At 43.6% G+C, this 18,647-nt stretch overlaps 1 protein-coding gene across 2 annotated transcripts in view; it reads right to left on the bottom strand.

The window, feature by feature from the left end:
- Positions 1–18,647, bottom strand: part of RH1 (RNA helicase 1) — a 367,146-nt gene that overhangs the window by 91,838 nt on the left and 256,661 nt on the right. The window contains exons 6-9 of one of the 2 annotated variants that reach the window (XM_089404445.1): positions 17,651–17,805; positions 17,347–17,530; positions 16,857–17,044; positions 16,343–16,547 (exon numbers count right to left, since the gene is read on the bottom strand). In XM_089404445.1, coding sequence (XP_089260571.1) covers positions 16,343–16,547; positions 16,857–17,044; positions 17,347–17,530; positions 17,651–17,805 — 732 coding nt within the window. The remainder of the gene's footprint in view (positions 1–16,342; positions 16,548–16,856; positions 17,045–17,346; positions 17,531–17,650; positions 17,806–18,647) is intronic. The other variant, XM_089404446.1, reaches the window with a different exon arrangement.

Genomic DNA, 18,647 nt, shown 5'->3' with positions numbered 1-18,647 from the left:
TCGCCTGCATGAGCCTCCCCTGATGTCCTCAGGTTGATCGACCTACCACACTGTGGAAGTTCCCCACGCCATCAACAAATAGTTGAAACTCGATGGAAGATCAAGTTGACTCTCCCCTACAGAAACCAGCTCACCCCTACAGGTAGCTGAACTGCTAAGTACTGTGAGATAAGGGTCCCACATCCATCGCCGCAAGAAACTGTCCCGCTGACAACACAACAATTTGGTCATCACTCGCTGCCTAGCATGCTCATACCAAAGCCTCCTCCCTAATAACTCTTGGCCATATGATATGTGATGATCAAGGCTAGGCCCAACCTGCCAAGGCAACTCAACAATACCAACACCTAACACTCCTTGGTTGGCCCCAATTCTGAGCAACAATCTTCCTCGCCATATGGTGAGGGCTTCGGTGATCGTCCATGTGTTTGCCTGAGAATGAATCAAATCCCCTGTTATCCTGACCCTGCTCATTGAGAAGTGGGGTATCACAGCGCCCCACTGGATCCCCGAGTCCCATAATCATCCTGGAGGTCCACAACTCCCAATCCTCACTGCCTGTCGCGGTGATATGCTAATAGTTGTTGGGACCCCTCTATGCCTCATCTCTAACTCCTGCATGTATCCAATAGGTAGGCATCGAGTGTCAAGAACTTGTGCTGCGAATGGCCAACTGCTCTGCACCTGCCAAAACACACAACGCGATCTACTACCCCAGCTCCTGATGATGTGCCCAGGTACTGTTGGAAGCCTAGGCATCATTCTACCAACAAGGACTACCATTCCCCATACCTCACGCTCACCTAACTCCTCGAGTTGTCTAGCGGAAAGAGCACCATGCAACTCCCTCTCGGTCACCTCCCTAAGTATGAACCCAAGGGTGGAATATATACTACCTCGACACTAAACCACGCCATCCCTACGCACGTGTCCGTTAACTCACGCACCCACCAAACGTCTCAATTGGAGAGTCTCCTCCCCGCCCATGACACGCGGTGTCTCATCCAACCGCCTAGGGTGAGCCTCCTATGTCTCGCTGCCTGAGTGGAGAGCATCAAGGAGCAAAAACCAAACGTTTTGTGGCTATAAGCAACACTAAAGGATGATGGTTGGGTAGGTCCCCAAGGGTATGATTGAGAGTTTGCAGGGATACTGAAGAGTAATCCTACGGATGAGCCTCTCTCCGCCTCGGATCTACTGATAACCTGCTCGAAGACTGGTCTCCACTAAACATTGTGTCCCTAGATGCTCAACAATGTCCTCATCAATCCTAGGTGAGTTGTGTCCAATGGTACACCTAATACCCTTGCCTGTAAGTCTCCTTGGAGACAACACTCCAAGAGCTTGTTATGTCGCATCATGTGCCACTGCATACCACCAAGTATCACTGCACTCCCTAGCGTGCCATTGTATGTCGCATCCTATCCTTGTACACCACTGGATCACCTTGCCTATTGTTGTATCATCCTATGCTGTCGGGTGTCCCATATTCACCAACGCATCTGTCGCCCCACTAACAAATCTAGTGTGGTGTGAGCCACTACCCCTACTCCATGGTGTGAACCCATGCACCGCAGCACACCAGCACACACCTTCGGGCTCACCTGCAAGCCACCGCCTAATGCTATATGCCCCTACACACCAATGGATGCCATCATGTAAAACTGAGGACGTATATGTCAGCCCGCACCCTACCAGTATCACCACCCCCACTGTTGCATCACCATTCCATCTCATGCGTGGACCTCGCCTTTGAATCCTCCCTAAGAGACAAGAGGGGTGAATCCCCATATGTGCCAGTGGCGATGCCACTGTTGTGTTGCTCCTTTGTGACCACTGTCCCCCACATAACTAGGGAGAACCCTCGACTCCATACAAGGCATTGTCTGGTGGCCTACCAATGCCACCTCCTCCGACAAACTCCTGCTAGAGTATGCTAATCATCTTGTGATCCCATGTATAACCATTGTACCACGACAACCCAAGGAGTCTGTCAATAAACTGGTTAGCCACTAGTGTTGACCGAAACTCCCCTAGCAAATGCGTGTGCTCAACCACTAGATCAATTATACCACCAAGGTCGTAGTCAACTGGCATGTCTGGGAAATGATAGGTAGTCCGACCTGGATCCCAATGCCAGTTTGGGCTTTTGGTATCCCCAATGCCCGGAAGCTCTCACTGAGTTTCACCCGGGTCCACTACCATCTCCATAGCCCACTCCACCAACTACCAACTCATAATCTCTCGCCATCCAACCCCAAGAGAGGGATCGAATGTACGAACTCCCATACACATAACAAGCTCCCCATCCTGTGGGTGTTGCACCCTGCGTAACTCATGTCGTCTCATCTCATCGTCTTGGTCAACACATAAGATATGTTGAGGTGACTCTGCCTCTCCCTCACCAATGTGCAAAGGCAACCTACTAGTGCTACCAACCCCATTTATGTATGTTTGAAGAGGGTTGCTCTGATGCTCTAATGTGCACTCTAGCTAGACCATTAGGGAATCCAACTGTTCCCCAATGCGAGTTAGTTTGGCCGCTGACTCGGCACAAACTGCTCTCATGCACTCAATCCCCTCATTTTGATGCAGAATGGCCTCTCGTACTGTCGTGGCCTTCTCTCTCAATGTTAGAAGGTCGGCCTGGAACTGATGCAACTGTCGTGGGCATTTATCACATGCAGACTCGGTCACAGTTCTGGATACCTCAGCAATTGTCGGCATCTCATCCATGGGTGGCACCTCCTCAACAGATGGCTCTATGGGTGTAGGCTCTATCCTCTCCACCAAGTTGTCAACTGGGGCTATCAAAGAGGTCTTTAATAATGGTGACTCCTGTGCCACACCAGGTATATCGAAGTCCTCCTCACCATCCTATGGGCTCTCAACATCATGCTTAACCTCCTCCTTAGGCTCCTGATATGTAAATCCAAGTCTCCACCCGCAAAAACGCCCCCTAGTCTCACCCTCTAATGTCCCTGTCCTGCTTGCTCCTTTTCAAGAGATCTAGTGCCCTGATTCTGTCGACTTTCCCCACATGATGTAGATGGTTGCACCCCCACGACCTGCGCACCTCTAGTGTCTCTGTTGTAAGGGTGAGGATGGGTCTGGTCAGTCACCCTCCTCAACTGGGCCAACCTCTCATCGTCCCAAGGGTTCCAAACTTCCACCCCATAATTTCTGCATACTGAATTTCCCTTGAGCCATGGGTTTGTCAACGATTTCACCCGTCACTGTGCACTCATACCCAAATCTCCCATGTTCTTGTTAGCTACCCACAGTTGGGCCAAGATCAAGGCTTTGATACCACTGTAATGTTCCTAGTGGAATTATGACATGCATAACTGAAGCATGAACTAGAAAACGACCAAAAAATTTACCACACAAGGTACCCAAACACCCCATACAAATTTTAGCACAATAGCTGAGCCATTTTATTAAAAATTTGGAATAAATGGGAGTACAATAACAAGGAGCAAGTGCACCTGGGCTTGCATAAGCAAGTTGAAGCAAACCCAAGGTGAGAAAGATGCCCCACTGAGTAGAAACTTTGACCCCCAAACTGCCTCTGCGCTGCCCACAAATTGTTCCACTGCTGCAATCCGAGAATGATTCAAAACCCTTGCTAGAATGCCCGGATTGGCCTGAAATTGTTGTTGTAGCTTCCTCTTAATTTTTCCCACAGGACCCAAAAAGGAATTAGTCCCAATCCTTCACACCGGAAAACCCACAAAATTGAGCAAATCACTGGTAGTGGTTGGCTAGAAAAAGACACTTGTTTGAGCCTGCTCGAGTGCTCAGAAAATTCAACCAAATTAATCTTGGCCTCTCCTCAATAAACCCAGAAAGGGTTGGGCCTAGTTACAACCTTCCAAAATTGATCCCAAATAATGTGAGCTCCTCCTCTAGCTGGGTTTCGCACCACCTATATCCCTGCGACCAAAATGAGCTTCCCAAAAGCTGAGAATAACTCCCTAAATTCTCCCTTATACGTCCACGAAAATCTCAGCCCAAACCACTGAATAACCCACCAACAACTGAGTGGCTCCCCAAGGAACTACGCAAGCCCAATAAGATTGCCTCTACATGTGCACTAGAGAAAGATTTTCGGCCTGATGACTAGCCACTAATTCATACCGGTAAACTCGACCAAAAGGGTACCAAAAGCCAAGGTAATTATGTCCCCAAAAGCCCAGAACCAATGTTGCTCTGAAGCTCCCTCTCCCAGGAAGTGTGTATTTCCCTTCAACGTCTAGTCTGCCACTAGAACAGTTCGATTTCACCTATATAATACTCTCGAACTAGCTCACAAGTGTGGAAATGTCTCCCCTAGGGTGACGCTTGAAGTCCACCAAAGTAGGAGTTAAGATTTCCCCTCGAAAATCTCGAATGTTGAACAACACTCTGTTGACCCACCTAAACAGCTTGAGCAAACAATGATTCAAATATCAAATTAGCAAAAGATCCCAATTGTTGCCCTCACCCTTCTATTTATAATTGTTGCCTTATCTTTCCTTGTGGGTCCCTCTTCTAAATATTTTGGCCTCCCTTTACAAAATCAATTTCTCCTCCAAGGGGTGCGTAGTCCTTGAAGGGTAGCCCCCACATTCCACCAATTCCACAATTTTTTCCCCTTTTTCTAAAGTGTGGCCTTCTTTTTACCCAAAAGTCATATATTCCTTTAATTTCTCCATTCTCCTAAGTTGTGGGCCAAAATATCCCCCCAATTGCGAAAATTACAAAAAAAGGAAATTCTTCTTAACAAAATTAATTAATTTTCGGACATTACAATGTTTCATGTATTAGGCTAGGACTAACAACCATAAGTTTAGTGAAGGCACTAGTAGGGAGAATGGAGGATTGGATAAGCATCTAGAACCAATACTCCTTGAGGATTTGGAATCCAAGATAGGTAGTAGTCCCATGGACCAATGCTCTTTGAGGATAGGACAGGGTATCCAAGATAAGAGTAGTCGAAAAGGACCAATATTCTGTGAGGATTGGGAATCCAAGTTAAGAATAGTCCTGTAAGGACATACTTGGTGAACATCCGGATTGGGTATGTGCCTTGAGAGGCAGTGGTGGTGGTGTCCAAATGTATGCCTCCCAGAATTGTGCTTTATTCATGTGAAGAGTTAGAGCTAGTTAGTCAAGGCCTTGCTATACTGCAATTTGACAATGTTGGTTATAGCTTTGATGCTTGATGATCGCTTATCAATCCAACTCTTCTTATGAGAATATTTCAACTTGAGAGTATCCATGTATCCTGGTGTGTAATTATGAATACCTCCCTAGTTAAGAGGGTGTTTAAAAGTGTAACTAGGTTCGGTCTTCATAATATGTATCATTATATATTTTATGTAAAAAGCAAAAAGAAGAAAAAGAGGAAAAAGAAATGTTTATTATTGTTTCATTAGTTAAGCATGTTCATCATGCTTCTAGGATTTGTTGAGCCAAAGTGTTGTTTGGACTTCTAGTAAAGAAAAAGAGAAAAAGAAGTTTTAAAATGTATTTTTGGGTTAATCCACCTCAAGCAGCCAAGTCAGCCCTCCAAGATGACAATTCATCTCACCCATATGAATTCACATATCAATTCAACAATATATTGGCATACGTCCTCCACTATTTTGAAAATCAATTCGGTGCTTTCTGTGATGGATTCTGATCAAAAGATGTGTGAATTTCAGCAGCTTCTCTCCTTTGAAGGAATGCAAGTTTCTTGAAGTTATATGTCTGCAATGGAATGTTATTTTCCTTGATTATATAACTAAGATAATGTTGGTTTCCTGTGGAAGATAATCTGAGACAACGCAAGTGCTATATGGAAGATGACCTGAGATTTTGGAGCGCTTGACTTGGCTTCTTGGAGGTTGGATTTGGGTCTTGGCTTTCTCACTTTCATCTGATTCTATAAGAAGAGGATATTTTCTAGGTTTTCCCCTTGGCTTGGAGCCTATATCTCTTTTGATTCCTGGTAGCACCAGATGTGCTCTAAGTCTCAAAATTTGCAGGGAGGCTAGGACACATGTATTCCACAATACCCAGAAATCATTTTGGGAAATTCCACCTAGAGATAGTTTTATTAAAATAATTAATTACTTTTAATGGGTGCCTAAGTCTAAACTTAGGAAATTAAAATAATTAAAGGGTATTAATCAAACTAATGGTGAGACTTCTAGAAGAAGACGACGATCGAGTCCAAATGATCTGAGCCATTGATTCGAATCTAATATGGGTTGTTGATTACTCAACTAGAGGATTATAAGGAGGATTTCGATGGGCATTTGGAGATCAAATTTCTGAGACAGGGAAGTCCAGCAATTAATAGAGAATCGATCGAGGAGATTTCTGACAGTGAGGGGCAGGGATAGTTTCCAGAGGGAAGTTTTTCTGGTCCGGAGAGTACAAGGCAGAGAGGGCAGAAAGACATCTAGAGAGGCTAATGCAGGGCCACACAGAGCTACGTTGTGGTAGCGCAGAGCTTCAGAGGGAGATCAAAATTCTGCTGAGGAACAGTCAGGATTTAGTGCCAGAGTCGAGGTGTGAGACCGGGAGGCCAAAGAGCTGAAGTTTCCAGCCAGCAGAGGATCAAAAGGAGGTGCAGCGCAGTCCCAGCTGCAGTGACGCAGTGACTGCATAGGAGTGATGCAGAACTGCACAGCGGCAACACAGAGGCTCATCTCCAGCACAGATCAATGTCGATTCTTCCAATGATAGGGTGAGATCATCTCACTATTTTTTTTGCCTAGTTTCTCTCTGTATCGGATAGCCAGTTGGGCATCCAACGAATTGTATTCAGAAAACTATTGCTTAATTATACAAACCATCAATTGCTGCACTGGTTTTCCCACATCGGGTTTTTTCAAGGACATTTGTCCAAAAACAACGGTGTCACTTGTGTTGTGTATTACTTTCTTGCTCAGTTTCTTGTTTCCGCATATATTTTAATTAGTGGAGGCTACAGTGTATTGGTTTTGATATTTACCGTAGAATACAGTAAATAATTTGTTCAATTATTTAACAAATAGAAGAAACTTAATCAGTGGTTGCAGTAGTCATTTGAGGATTCTGAATTTTGACAATCTCGTGTCTCTCGTTTTTCTGTGATCTCCATATTTTTGCATTTTGGTAATTGCTTGATGAAAAGAAGAAGAATACAAATAATAATAAATAAGTCAACAAAATTCACAAGTAATTATCATGATCGAGAAATCAACCCTAATACATAAGCACAGTGATTTCTCAACAATTAGGTGTAGTAAAAGTATTGATGTCATGTTCAAATGCATCAACGTGTCCTTTGTTAATATTATTTGAGGATATAACCATGACCATTTTTCCGACTATGCCTTTATCCTTGCTTCAACTTCTTTTGTACCTTGTTTTTCTGTCTTGGGCTCACCATTAGTATCACTCGATTTGTTTTTTCTTGCAGCTAGCCCAAGAATCGTTCCATTTCCTTGTGTCATGTCCCTTCTCAAAAACATTTGTAATAGGGTGTTGCTACACAATTTTGCACGATTTTGGCTAAGAAAGAGAACCCATCATTTTCGACTTAGGGACTTAGGAGGCAATTCGACTTTATTTGGTTGCTAGTGGAATGTGGGGGCCACCCACATGGGAGTTTGAATTGGGCCATTCAAATAACTTGGAGGGAAAGTCAAATAGGTGGATGGAGGGGCCCACATGAGGCTAGGGAGTCCCAAGGAGTTATAAGGAGGGAGCAGCTCTCATTTTGGATTCATTCTTACACCTTGCAATCAAAATTACTTGACTGTTCACTCTGTTGTTTAGCTGAATCAACTGACTGTTTAGCCACGAATCTCTCAAGCAGGAGATTCAGCGGGAGATTCAACCTCTACTTCGAGGGACCATCCATTCCCGCCCTAGAGAGGCAGTTCCATAAGTATTTCAGGAGTTCCGAGAGTGTGTTACAACACTACCATTCAGCCATAACAGAGAGTGCATATTTCTGGCTAGCTGATGAATACGCAAGGGGAGTTTGGAGTTATCAGTGATCAAGCATTTGTTGGGAGAGTTAGAGGATTGGGAGAGCAGCAAAGGGCCAGCGTTTCTTGCGAGTTTGGAGCCAGCAGAGCTAGCATCCAAGCAGTCTGATTTACAGTTACATGGACCTGCATAGAGAGCCATCACTAGGCTCACGTGGGAGTTGGAGGAAGGAATTGTAGAGCTGGAGCTGGCCAGGAGAAGTAGGAGATCACTTGGAGGGCCATTTGAGGAGGATTGCTAGAGTTGGAGAACAAAGATTGACAGGATCAGTCACAGCAACAAAATTCGAAATTGGAGGAAGGCCAAGCTGTGAAGGGTCAATTTTTGAAGGTTAGAACAAAGGGAAACCCTTTCTGGGTTTCTCTAGGTTTTGTGCAAGGATAACACTCCTAATTTTATAGAATTTTCTGGGCAGATCTAAGGGTTCAAATAGGGGTCCGAACTCAGTCAGCAATTAGAGGAGCTAAGGGGAATTTGGGCCAAAATTCCGAAGTCAACATTTGGCCAATTCCTTTGTGGGTTTTTGTGGGTTTAGGCCAAGGAGCAAGGAGCTGAAATCTCATAATTTTCCAACCCTTCGAAGTCAGCAGAGATAGCAGTTTTCTGGGGCAGCGCAGTTCAGTTTGGTGCAGCAATTGTAGCAGCGTTCAGTTCAGCACTTTCTCACCTGGGTTTTGCCATGCTTGTCCATTGAGAAAAGCCCAGGTGCACCTTACTATTGTATTTGCTCCTAAAGAAGTAATAAAATGGCTCAGCAATTCTTTATTTCCAGTGTTTCCTTGGGTGCTTAATGTATATTTCGTTTTCCTGGCTGCTGGATTGTTTGCATCTTTGTATATCACTTACATTCCTTTTTAAGATCATTACAGTGGTATTACAGCCATAATCTTGGCTCAGCCTGTGGGAAAGATTAGAATCAAACAACATGGCGGTCACCGGGAATGAGGTGGTGATCATACAACAAATGATGATTGATGTGGGGAAGAGGTTGATTCATTCCTTAGTCGGGAATCCGGACATGATTGCAACTGATGTAGAGTTATTGGGGGAAAACTAGAGGACAACCCAATCATTGGGTCATGGCATTCAGACGTCCCTCTCTTTTTGGGAATTCTTTGAACTAACGGGTATGCACAAACCAATGGAGATTCGGTGGGATTTTGCAGGGATGATGAGAAGTATTAAGAAAAAAGATGAAAGAGTAGTTGAAGGGGCCATGGTTGGCAAAGAGATAGTTGGGCATACACCCATTGATGAGGCACCATCCATAGATGAGGTATTCATGGTTGTGGCCGAGTTCTCAGGTGATAACAAAGCACGACAGGCTAGTGAGGTGCCGAAAGACAGCTCCACTGTTGTTGAGGAGCCGATAGGTACAGAGGCCTCCAAATCTATGAAGGAGTTGCCAGAAGATAGTCGCCTACAGCTGACTGGTGAGCATATTGTGCATATTGGGTTGTCTATGAAAGAGTTGTTGAAGGCTCATGTCGAGCCCGTGATGGAGGAGGATGTGCAGCCATTGATGAGGGGCAGCATAGAGGTCACGCGTTGGGTTTTCAGCACAATTCACTTTAGAGGCTCACTATCGAGCTCTATAGCGTTATCAACCCACCCTTATGCATTGGATTGAGGGAGGTCGAGTTGTCTAGACATACCCGAGCGAGTGGATAGGTTAGCAGGACTGAGTTGAGCATGATACTACATCAGCTTGGAGGGCTTGTTCCTTCCACAGAGGATTACACATTCGATCTCTCCTTTGGGATTGGATGGCAAGAGGTACTGAGCTGTTACTCAATGGAGCTAGTTAGGCAGTTGGAAACATCCATGGCCACATGTCAGCAGAGGCCATGGATTACCAGGGACTCGAGGGTCAGACTATTTTTGGGATCCAAGTGGGATTTTCCATCACATCATAGAGCTGGTAGGTAATGGTAGTAGTTACAGGATGGATTTGATGCTTGAGCGAACCCACATTTTCAGATCTCCATCAAATCCCCATTCAACACTAGTGACAGGATGGTTTGACAGGCGAGAAAACAGATTTCATGAGTTGTCTTGGCATATTGACGATGCGTGGAGTCACAGTGTGACTAGCTTACTCTGGCACGAGCTGATAGGAGGAGGTGGCATCGACAGGCTATCAGACAAAGCATTGTATGGAGAGAGTGCTCTCTTACTAGCATATGGGATGCAGCGACTATTGAGGATAGGCACATCAGTGTCATTTCCATTAGCATGTGGGGAGTCGTGTCACTCAGGTCTTTCAAAGCAGATGGGGGGATGTAGCCCACATCTTGGAGGGCATACTAGCAGAGGTGGATATTTTGGCCCATGCAGAATATTGTATGTTACAAGGTGGTATGAAAGTGGTCAGTGGTACACAGGACTACATAGAGTTATGTCATAGAGTCCAATGTTACGTAGAGGGACGTAGTCTAATGCATACAGACCCAACGTTAGGCCATAACATCCAGTCGTGTGTGGGGCTATGGAGCGAGGAGCAGGGGCTTGCAGAGGAGCATGGAGATGCAGAGTGGTGTGTCATAGTATGTTGGACTGCGTTGTGGAGTGGGAGTGCCTCACATCGCATTGAGTACATGTGGGGAGTGACAGGTCTAGTGACACATGCAGGACCCAGGCCAGTACAGGATGGCATAGATGTAGTCGAGGATATCCATCGGTGTACAAGGGTAGGCTGCAGTGTACAGTGTCATGTCCCAGAGTACTGGGATGATCAGTGGTATGCAGGGGTGTATAGTGCTGCATAACGAGGTCTTGGAGTGTTGCCTCTAGGGAGACACTTGGACAGAAACACCGGGCATACCTTTGGGCTTAGTTCACCTAGGATTGACGAGGACACAGACGAGCGATACTTGATGGTATCCGTGGGGACTCACACGCATGACCCTCTTCTACATCCCTCACGGGCGCAGTCAATTTTGTTGTCAACTTTTTGCACTCTAGGCATGAGCAGCGGAGGACAAGGAGCTCAACCGAGGTATTTGGGCGACACTCAGCGCATTAGGGGGGAGACTTTTCAACAGTGGCATTGGTTGGTGCGTCAGTTGACAGCCACAGGTTGGGCGATGAGGTGATCATCTGCAGGGGTGGCATATCGTTCATCACCGAGCCTACATCTAGGGATCTAGTCTCGAGGGAGACTTCTGTCACTCTTTTCTCAGGGCATGTCGGGACCGAGCATGAGCAGAGGATAGCAGTTACGACTGAGGTAGTTTCCCAGTATGTGTCCGGGCTCCAGACCTTATATTGGCACATTATTGAGAGGGCGGATGGCAAACCCAGGGGAGATGGTTGGTAGGATCAGGAGGGATCCACATACCCTGAATCAATTATGAGAATCAGATACCCATCTTTTGGTTGCATTCAGGGGGTAGCTCTTTGGCACACATGGCTTCCAGCGATCATTGGTACTACACAGTGGCAGGCACATGGCAGAGTAGCATGCATCAGATTAGCCCACGATATATGGAGCCTATATAGTGATCACATGCAGGAACTAGAAACGAGGGCGAGAGGGATTCCATCAATTGAGAAGGCTATGTCGCAACAGGTCTGGTTATGGGATGCAAGGATTCAATTGATCGATAGATCACTCGTGATGAGCGGGGTCGTGGTAGAGAGTGATATAGTTCGCTCGACACATGGGGGTTCACAGAGGGTTTCATCATATGGGGAAGCAGACATTCTCTGTTGTTGCACAAGTTCAGAGTTAGATTTGGATGGATTGGCCTGGGTGCCATGGAGATGCCCAGGCATGATGTGTCTTGCCACTTTCAGTATTCCACCATCGAGTTCTAGGAGAGGAGGATACTGACTGCGCACGATGGGGAGTACGACATAGTCAGACTAACGCAACGTCAGCATGGTGGCACCACTCTGGGACTAGCAGGGAATTGGGGCATCACATCTCTTCACAACTCAATAACCTTTAGGGATGCGCTGACTACTACAGGGGGAGATCATACAAATCATCCATTGGGCTTTAAGCGAGTCATTGATGGAGCAGGGGACTTCTAGTACTTTCACCGGGCAAGATACTGAGCGGAGTGAGAGGAGCTTCATGTTGGATAGGATTGCCTGGGATCCTGGTATTGAAGGATTCTTCCATATCAGGATAGTGAAGAGGTCAAGCACGATCTAGTGGCACATCTGAGATCCTGGCACATTTTGCAGTGATAGTGGGGAGCAACAGTTAGAGAGGTTGCTTGCTCAGGCATTGCTTGAGGACAAGCAACTTTTTTTTGCTGCATTGGAGGAGCTTGTCAGATGAGGGTGCCACCTAGGAGGGTGAGCACATTTTGGAGCACCCATCTTTGAGGTTGCTTAAGGGCAAGCAAAATTTGGGAGGGGAGGACTGTCATGTCCCTTCTTAAATACATTTGTAACAAGGTGCTGCTACACAATTTTGCACGATTTTGGCTAAGGAAGAGAACCCATCATTTTCAACTTAGGGACTTAGGAGGCAATTCGACTTTATTTGGTTGCTAGTGGAATGTGGGGACCACCCACATGGGAGTTCGAATTGGCCCATCCGAATAACTTGGAGGGAAAGTGGAATAGGTGGATGGAAGAGCCCACATGAGGCTAGGGAGGTCCAAGGAGTTATAAGGAGGGAGCAGCTCTCATTTTGGATTCATTCTTACACCTTGCAATCAAAATTACTTGACTATTCGCTCTACTGTTTAGCTGAGTCAACTAGTTGTTTAGCCATGAATCTCTCAAGCGGGAGATTCAACCTCTACTTCGGGGGACCATCCGTTCCTGCTCTAGAGAGGCAGCTCCATAAGTATTTCAGGAGTTCCGGGAGTGTTACAACACTACCACTCAGCGACAACAGAGAGTGGGTATTTCTGGCTAGCTAGAGAATACGCAGGGGGAGTTTGGAGCTATCAGTGATCAAACATTTTCCGAGAGAGTTAGAGGATTGGGAGAGCAGCAAAGGCCCAACCTTTCTTTTGGAGCCAGCAGAGCCAGCATCAAAGCAATCTGATTTACAGTTACCTGGGCTTGCACAGAGAGCCATCGCTAGGCTCACGTGGGAGTTGGAGGAAGAAATTGTAGAGTTGGAGCTGGCCGGGAGAAGTAGGAGATCACTTGGAGGGCCATTTGAGGAGGATTCATGGAGTTGGGAGAGCAGAGATTGACAGGGTCAGTCACAGCAACAAAATTCGAAATTGGAGGAGGGCCAAGCTGTGAAGCGTCAATTTTTGAAGGTTGGAAACAAGATAAACCCTTTCTGGGTTTTTCTTGGTTTGAGCAAGGATCACATTCCTAATTTTATAGAATTTTCTGGGCAGATCTAAGGGGTCAAACAGGGGTCCTAACTCAACCAGCAACTAGAGGAGCTAAGGGGAATTTGGGCCAAAATTCCGAAGTCAACATTTGGCCAATTCTTTCGCGAATTTTTCTGGGTTTAAGCCAAGGAGCAAGGAGCTGAAATCTCATAATTTTCTGAGCATGGGAAGCAGTGATTCCAGCCCTTCGAAGTCAGTAGACAGAGCAGTTTTCTAGGTCAGCGCACTTCAGTTTGGTGCAGCAATTGTAACAGCCTTCAGTTCAGCACTTTTTCACTTGGGTTTTGTCATGCTTGTCCATTGAGACAAGCCCATGTGCACCATTCTATTTTACTATTGTATTTGCTCCTGAAGAAGTAATAAAATGCCTCAGCGATTCTCTACTTCCAGTGTTTCCTTGGGTGCTTAATATATATTTGTTTCTCTGATTGTTGGATTGTTTGCATGCTTTGTATATCACTTACATTCCTGTTTATGATCATTACACCTTGATTTATGTTGTGTTCTCTTATCACAAGGTTCAAGGGATTGATCCTCTTCATTTTCCTTAGGTGTTGTAGCTTTTCTGTCCAACCTTTCTAATTCTATAAGAGCCATTATGTTCCAGTATTGCAATTTTTTTATAGTTTCTGCTTGCTGCTCTTTCATCTTCCTCCGAGACTCTGCATACTCCTTGCCAAAAAATGATTCCAATTGTCCCACCTTCAAAGACCCTCCATGCTGGCAGGAGAGCCAGTTCTGATACCACTGTAATATTCTAGGGTAATTTAGCCCTATAGTTGCTTAGGGGCACTTAGGTTTTAAAAAAAATTACTCTTCTTCTTGTACAAAAATTAAATTCAATACAAATAATATAGACTTCAAATAATCAGTATTGGCTTCTTGATAATGCAAGTAATTTTAATAATGTAATGCTATCATTCAACAAATCCACAAATTAGTATGGTCCAGGTTTAATCAATAATACTTCACCAATAATAGCATTGCTTCATTCAACACCACAACATATTTCACATAGTATGATAATTCACCCAATCCACAAGTTCAACAATAGTCTCCAATACAGTAAACAAATTACCCTATCTCTAGTGATTATGCAACTGAAGTTTTCCTATGAATTCTGACTAGAAGAAAAAACCTAAGGATGAATCCCTGATTCAGGCGAGGGTTGTTGGACCTAAAAATTTGGGGCCGAGAGAATGAATAATCTATTTTTAGGATCCGCCCCACAATGTGATTATGAAAACAACTAGAATTTTGGTCCAAATTCTGCCTCGAACTACTATATGCCTCAGGAAAAATCTCGCCAGTTCGATAGATAATCCTCAAGGGAATATCGATGTCTGCTTCACACAATTTAGTATTGTGACCACTGTAAAACACGTCCAGACTGCCTCAGTTCAAGCCCTTGTCCTGCTACAGTGTTGTCCACATTATAACTACAACTCAGAAATAAAATGTGTGTTGCCTCAAAAAATTGCGTGGTAAGGAAGGTGAATCTGGTCCACTCTTGAACACACGTAAACTCCTCAAGATTGTTCCTGTTTATGCTTCAGGAGACTCGGTCTACTCCTGACCTCTGTATCAACTCAGTGGGGGGTCCAGATATCCTGTGCAATCTCAACCTGCCACAGAAAACTAGCATTGACTCCGTCCTACAAATTAGCCTTCAGAGATCTGACATTTGACTTCAAGAGAGTTTTGGACTGGTTTGGAAGGCCTTCTATCACTCTCAGTCTATTTCGGATGGTCACCAATTGAATTTGTTCCATAGTTCGGCCTCAGGGTCTGTTTAAGGGTTCCATTCAACATCAGAATATACTCGGTTGGCTTCAGTTGGTATTTTGTCTGCATCAGAATGATAGTTTAATGATTTGATCCTCAACAAGACACGCTCTGACCACGATTTAGCCTCAGCACCAGTTAGTCCAATCTCAAGGTGATTTAGATGTCTTGCCACAGACTTTGTCCAGAAAAATATTTCGTTGCTCCTTGTATAGAAACCCTATGCCAGAACAAAGTAGAAAGAGGAAATAAAACTAATTAGGGTGGAATCTTTCAACACCGAAATTAGAAGAAAGGAGACTAGGTAGGGTGGGATCACCTCCACCAAAACTAGTCCAAGAGAAAGGGGTCTTAAACCCTCAGAGCCTCAGGCTCAAAGAAGAACAGAGACAAAATGATCCAATCCAATCATGATCCAAATGAATCCAACCCTCTTGTATTTATAGATTTCCTTGAGGGGATTTTTCTCCTTAATTAGTTGAGTGAGATTCACATCAAACCCCAACTTTGGGCATTTTTGCCCCAGCTGCCCCAAACTTACCCAAACATTGGGTATTTTGGGGTTTTCCCCTTTATCGAGGATTATAGCCTATAGGTATCAATAGGCTACTTCATCCCTTGGGCCAATTAATCCCTTGGGAACATTACATCCCCTGGGCCCTGTACAAGAAATGATTATGCCTGGATCACCCTGTGCTGGATATGCAGAAGAACCAATGGATGACCCTGGTATTGAGACCAAAGTTGAGTCAATTATAACCACAGCAATGCGGTTTTAGAATTCTCTATAGTTGATTAATGTTTTACCAATATATTTGTCTATTAGGACAGTTTGTTAGACATAATTCCTGCCACTTCTGGGGCAGAAGAACTATACCATTTTTGTCTACAAATCTCAGAGAATGGGACACCATCTCTGCCAAGATCAGAACTTCTATTTTTGAAATATGTTGTACTGAACGCTGTCTGGGTTAAGCTACAGAGAAGCGTTTCGAAGTACAAATAACCATTGTCATGACAAAAAACATATCAAAGCTTATAAATATGATAAAATTTACTAAATTAAAAAACATTAATAAACAATAAAACAGAATATTTTAGTAAAATAGTAAAAATACATTAAACCATTACAAACAAATATATAAATTGAAAAATTGATACTCAAAAAATGTACATTGACAAACATTAGAGCAAAACAACTGCATGAATTCAATAGATATGTGTTCTACCTCCTCTCTTCGCAATAAGGTGAAACAGCTTCCTGACCGCCCTGCCCGGGCAGTACGACCAGCACGGTGAACGTATGTCTTTGCATATGAAGGCATGTCATAGTTGACAACATTCATCACACCTTCCACATCCATCCCACGGGTCATTGCATCAGAAGCAACTAGCACTTCAACATCTCCTGCCCTAAATGCATCCAACGCTTTACTGCATCCATCCAATAAATCGGATCATCACCAGGTTCATAGTGTGCTGCTTGAAATTATAATAGCAACCTAATTCAGCAGAACTTATCAATATTGAAAGATCTCAATTATCATTTGCTTTTGGACATAAAATTTCACATTCATTAATCAAAAAACTCACATCCCACTTTGTCCATTTAGATCATATTATGTGTTATGGAAAGATTGATGAGTTCCCAGTCATGTAAACCAACAAGACTATTAAATCATGCTTACAAAGAATATTGCCCATGACAACATATACTCATGTCTTACTAACAAATAGCTTTACCTTCGTGAAGATTGATGTTGTAAGCTTGAATACTCAATTATCCTTAAGGCCAGCCCTTCGAAACAGTTCAATAAGGTACATAACCTATGGGTAGAAACAACAGAAGATGTGAAAACAATGGTCTGCTCCCCTTTCAAAAGCTGCAACAGTGCCACTAAATACAGTGGCTTCAAGTTTGACTCACAAATCTGCCATAAAACAGGGAATCGGTAATGAAATTCTGTGGCAGTTAATATTACTCAATACAAAAACCTGTGCATTAGTAGTTCAACCTTCACATACAGACTTACAGTTCTGCCATAATCTAACAATGAATAAAAAATAATAATTAGTTTCAGGTAATACTATTACTAAATAGTAAATAGTAAAGGATTAAGATCCAGAGTTGAAATTGTTTCATCAATTTACAGTTTCCACATAGTTAATTTTGGTAGAGGATTCTGGCTTTGGAAATTACAATGCACATAGTTTGAAAGGAAATATACCTTACCAATGTGTAAATTTTCAGTTGCTCAGGAAGCTTGTAACGTTTTTCTGCTCCAGTTAAAGCCAAGAACAAGGGCTGATGGAGAGCAAGTTGAGAGAGTTTGCTAGGATCTCTAGTCAGTGTAGCAGATAAAATCATCTTCATAACTCTTGGATCTGTTTTAGCTTTGAAACCTCTATCAAGAGCACTACAATAAAGAAGGTACACAACCAATGTCCAAAACTAGAATAAAAGTCATCAAAATACGTCCTGAATGTAAAAGAAAAAGTTATTATGAACAGCATCAATCAAATCAGTAAGTTCTTACTCTCTTCTAAATGTTGTTATGGGGCCCAGCCTAGCAGAAACTGAGCTCCATGTTGATCCACGATTTTTGCAGTGATTTGACTGTGCTGTACTGAGTACATTAGGCAGCCAGTACTGATACGCTTCTCTAAGCAGCCTATCAGTTTCATCAACAACCTGAGAATTTTGCAAGTATGCTTCCGTCAAGCTTTAAGAAGATATCATGTATTTTGTTAGCTGTCAAGAAATTTTAACCTATCAGCAGTAAATTTTGACAATGGGAATAAACGAACATGTAAAGGACAACTGAAATGCCCTCTGAACACAACCTGCAAGCAAGATAATGCAATCCAACAAAACATCGTGACATTTGAATTGCTAAATGGTCAGGTTATTCTTTTCAAAGAACATTATCAATTAAATTATATCTTCCAGAAGCTAGGAAATGAAACGAAACTAGAATGTTGTGAAAGCTGAAACATAGAACAGAATTTAGGAGGTGCAACTTACAACCAGCTACAATAGTTTAGATCCATGTTTATTTCAGTTAAACCTACAATACTACATAGACCCTAATTCAATTGGCGGATGTCAATGGAGCTTTACTGCCTTGATAATCCTGGGATCTATTGCATTGTTAAGCCTCAAAACCCAAGCATTTGTTGCTTTGGTGAGCTCAAATTATCACAGTTCCATTATTTGGATTACCAAGCCATAAACAAAAGCAAGCAACTGTCATTAGGAAAGTGAGCTGCAGGAAAACCTAACTCTAAATGGATGAACCTATGAGCGATAAGCTAATATGAACAGTTGAAAGGGATATAACTCATTCAATCAATTTATTAAATAAGTGCTGAGTTAATCCACATGAGGTTACAAGTTTGATTTGAAAATGACAGTCAGACACAGTTAATCAAGAATCAATATCTGCACCCATGTCTTAAAGAAACAAGGGAAAGAAGAACAGACACAACATCATTCACAAGAGCCTTAGTGATAGTCATTGAAACTCTTACTCA

Source organism: Pinus tabuliformis, chromosome 2_2 (genome assembly GCF_031772625.1).
Source record: "Pinus tabuliformis cultivar Carrire ecotype Pingquan chromosome 2_2, CPIR1, whole genome shotgun sequence".
Taxonomy (NCBI): Eukaryota; Viridiplantae; Streptophyta; class Pinopsida; order Pinales; family Pinaceae; genus Pinus; species Pinus tabuliformis.
The sequence above is the reverse complement of the archived record's forward strand: the minus strand, read 5'-3'. Positions and strand labels throughout refer to the sequence as shown.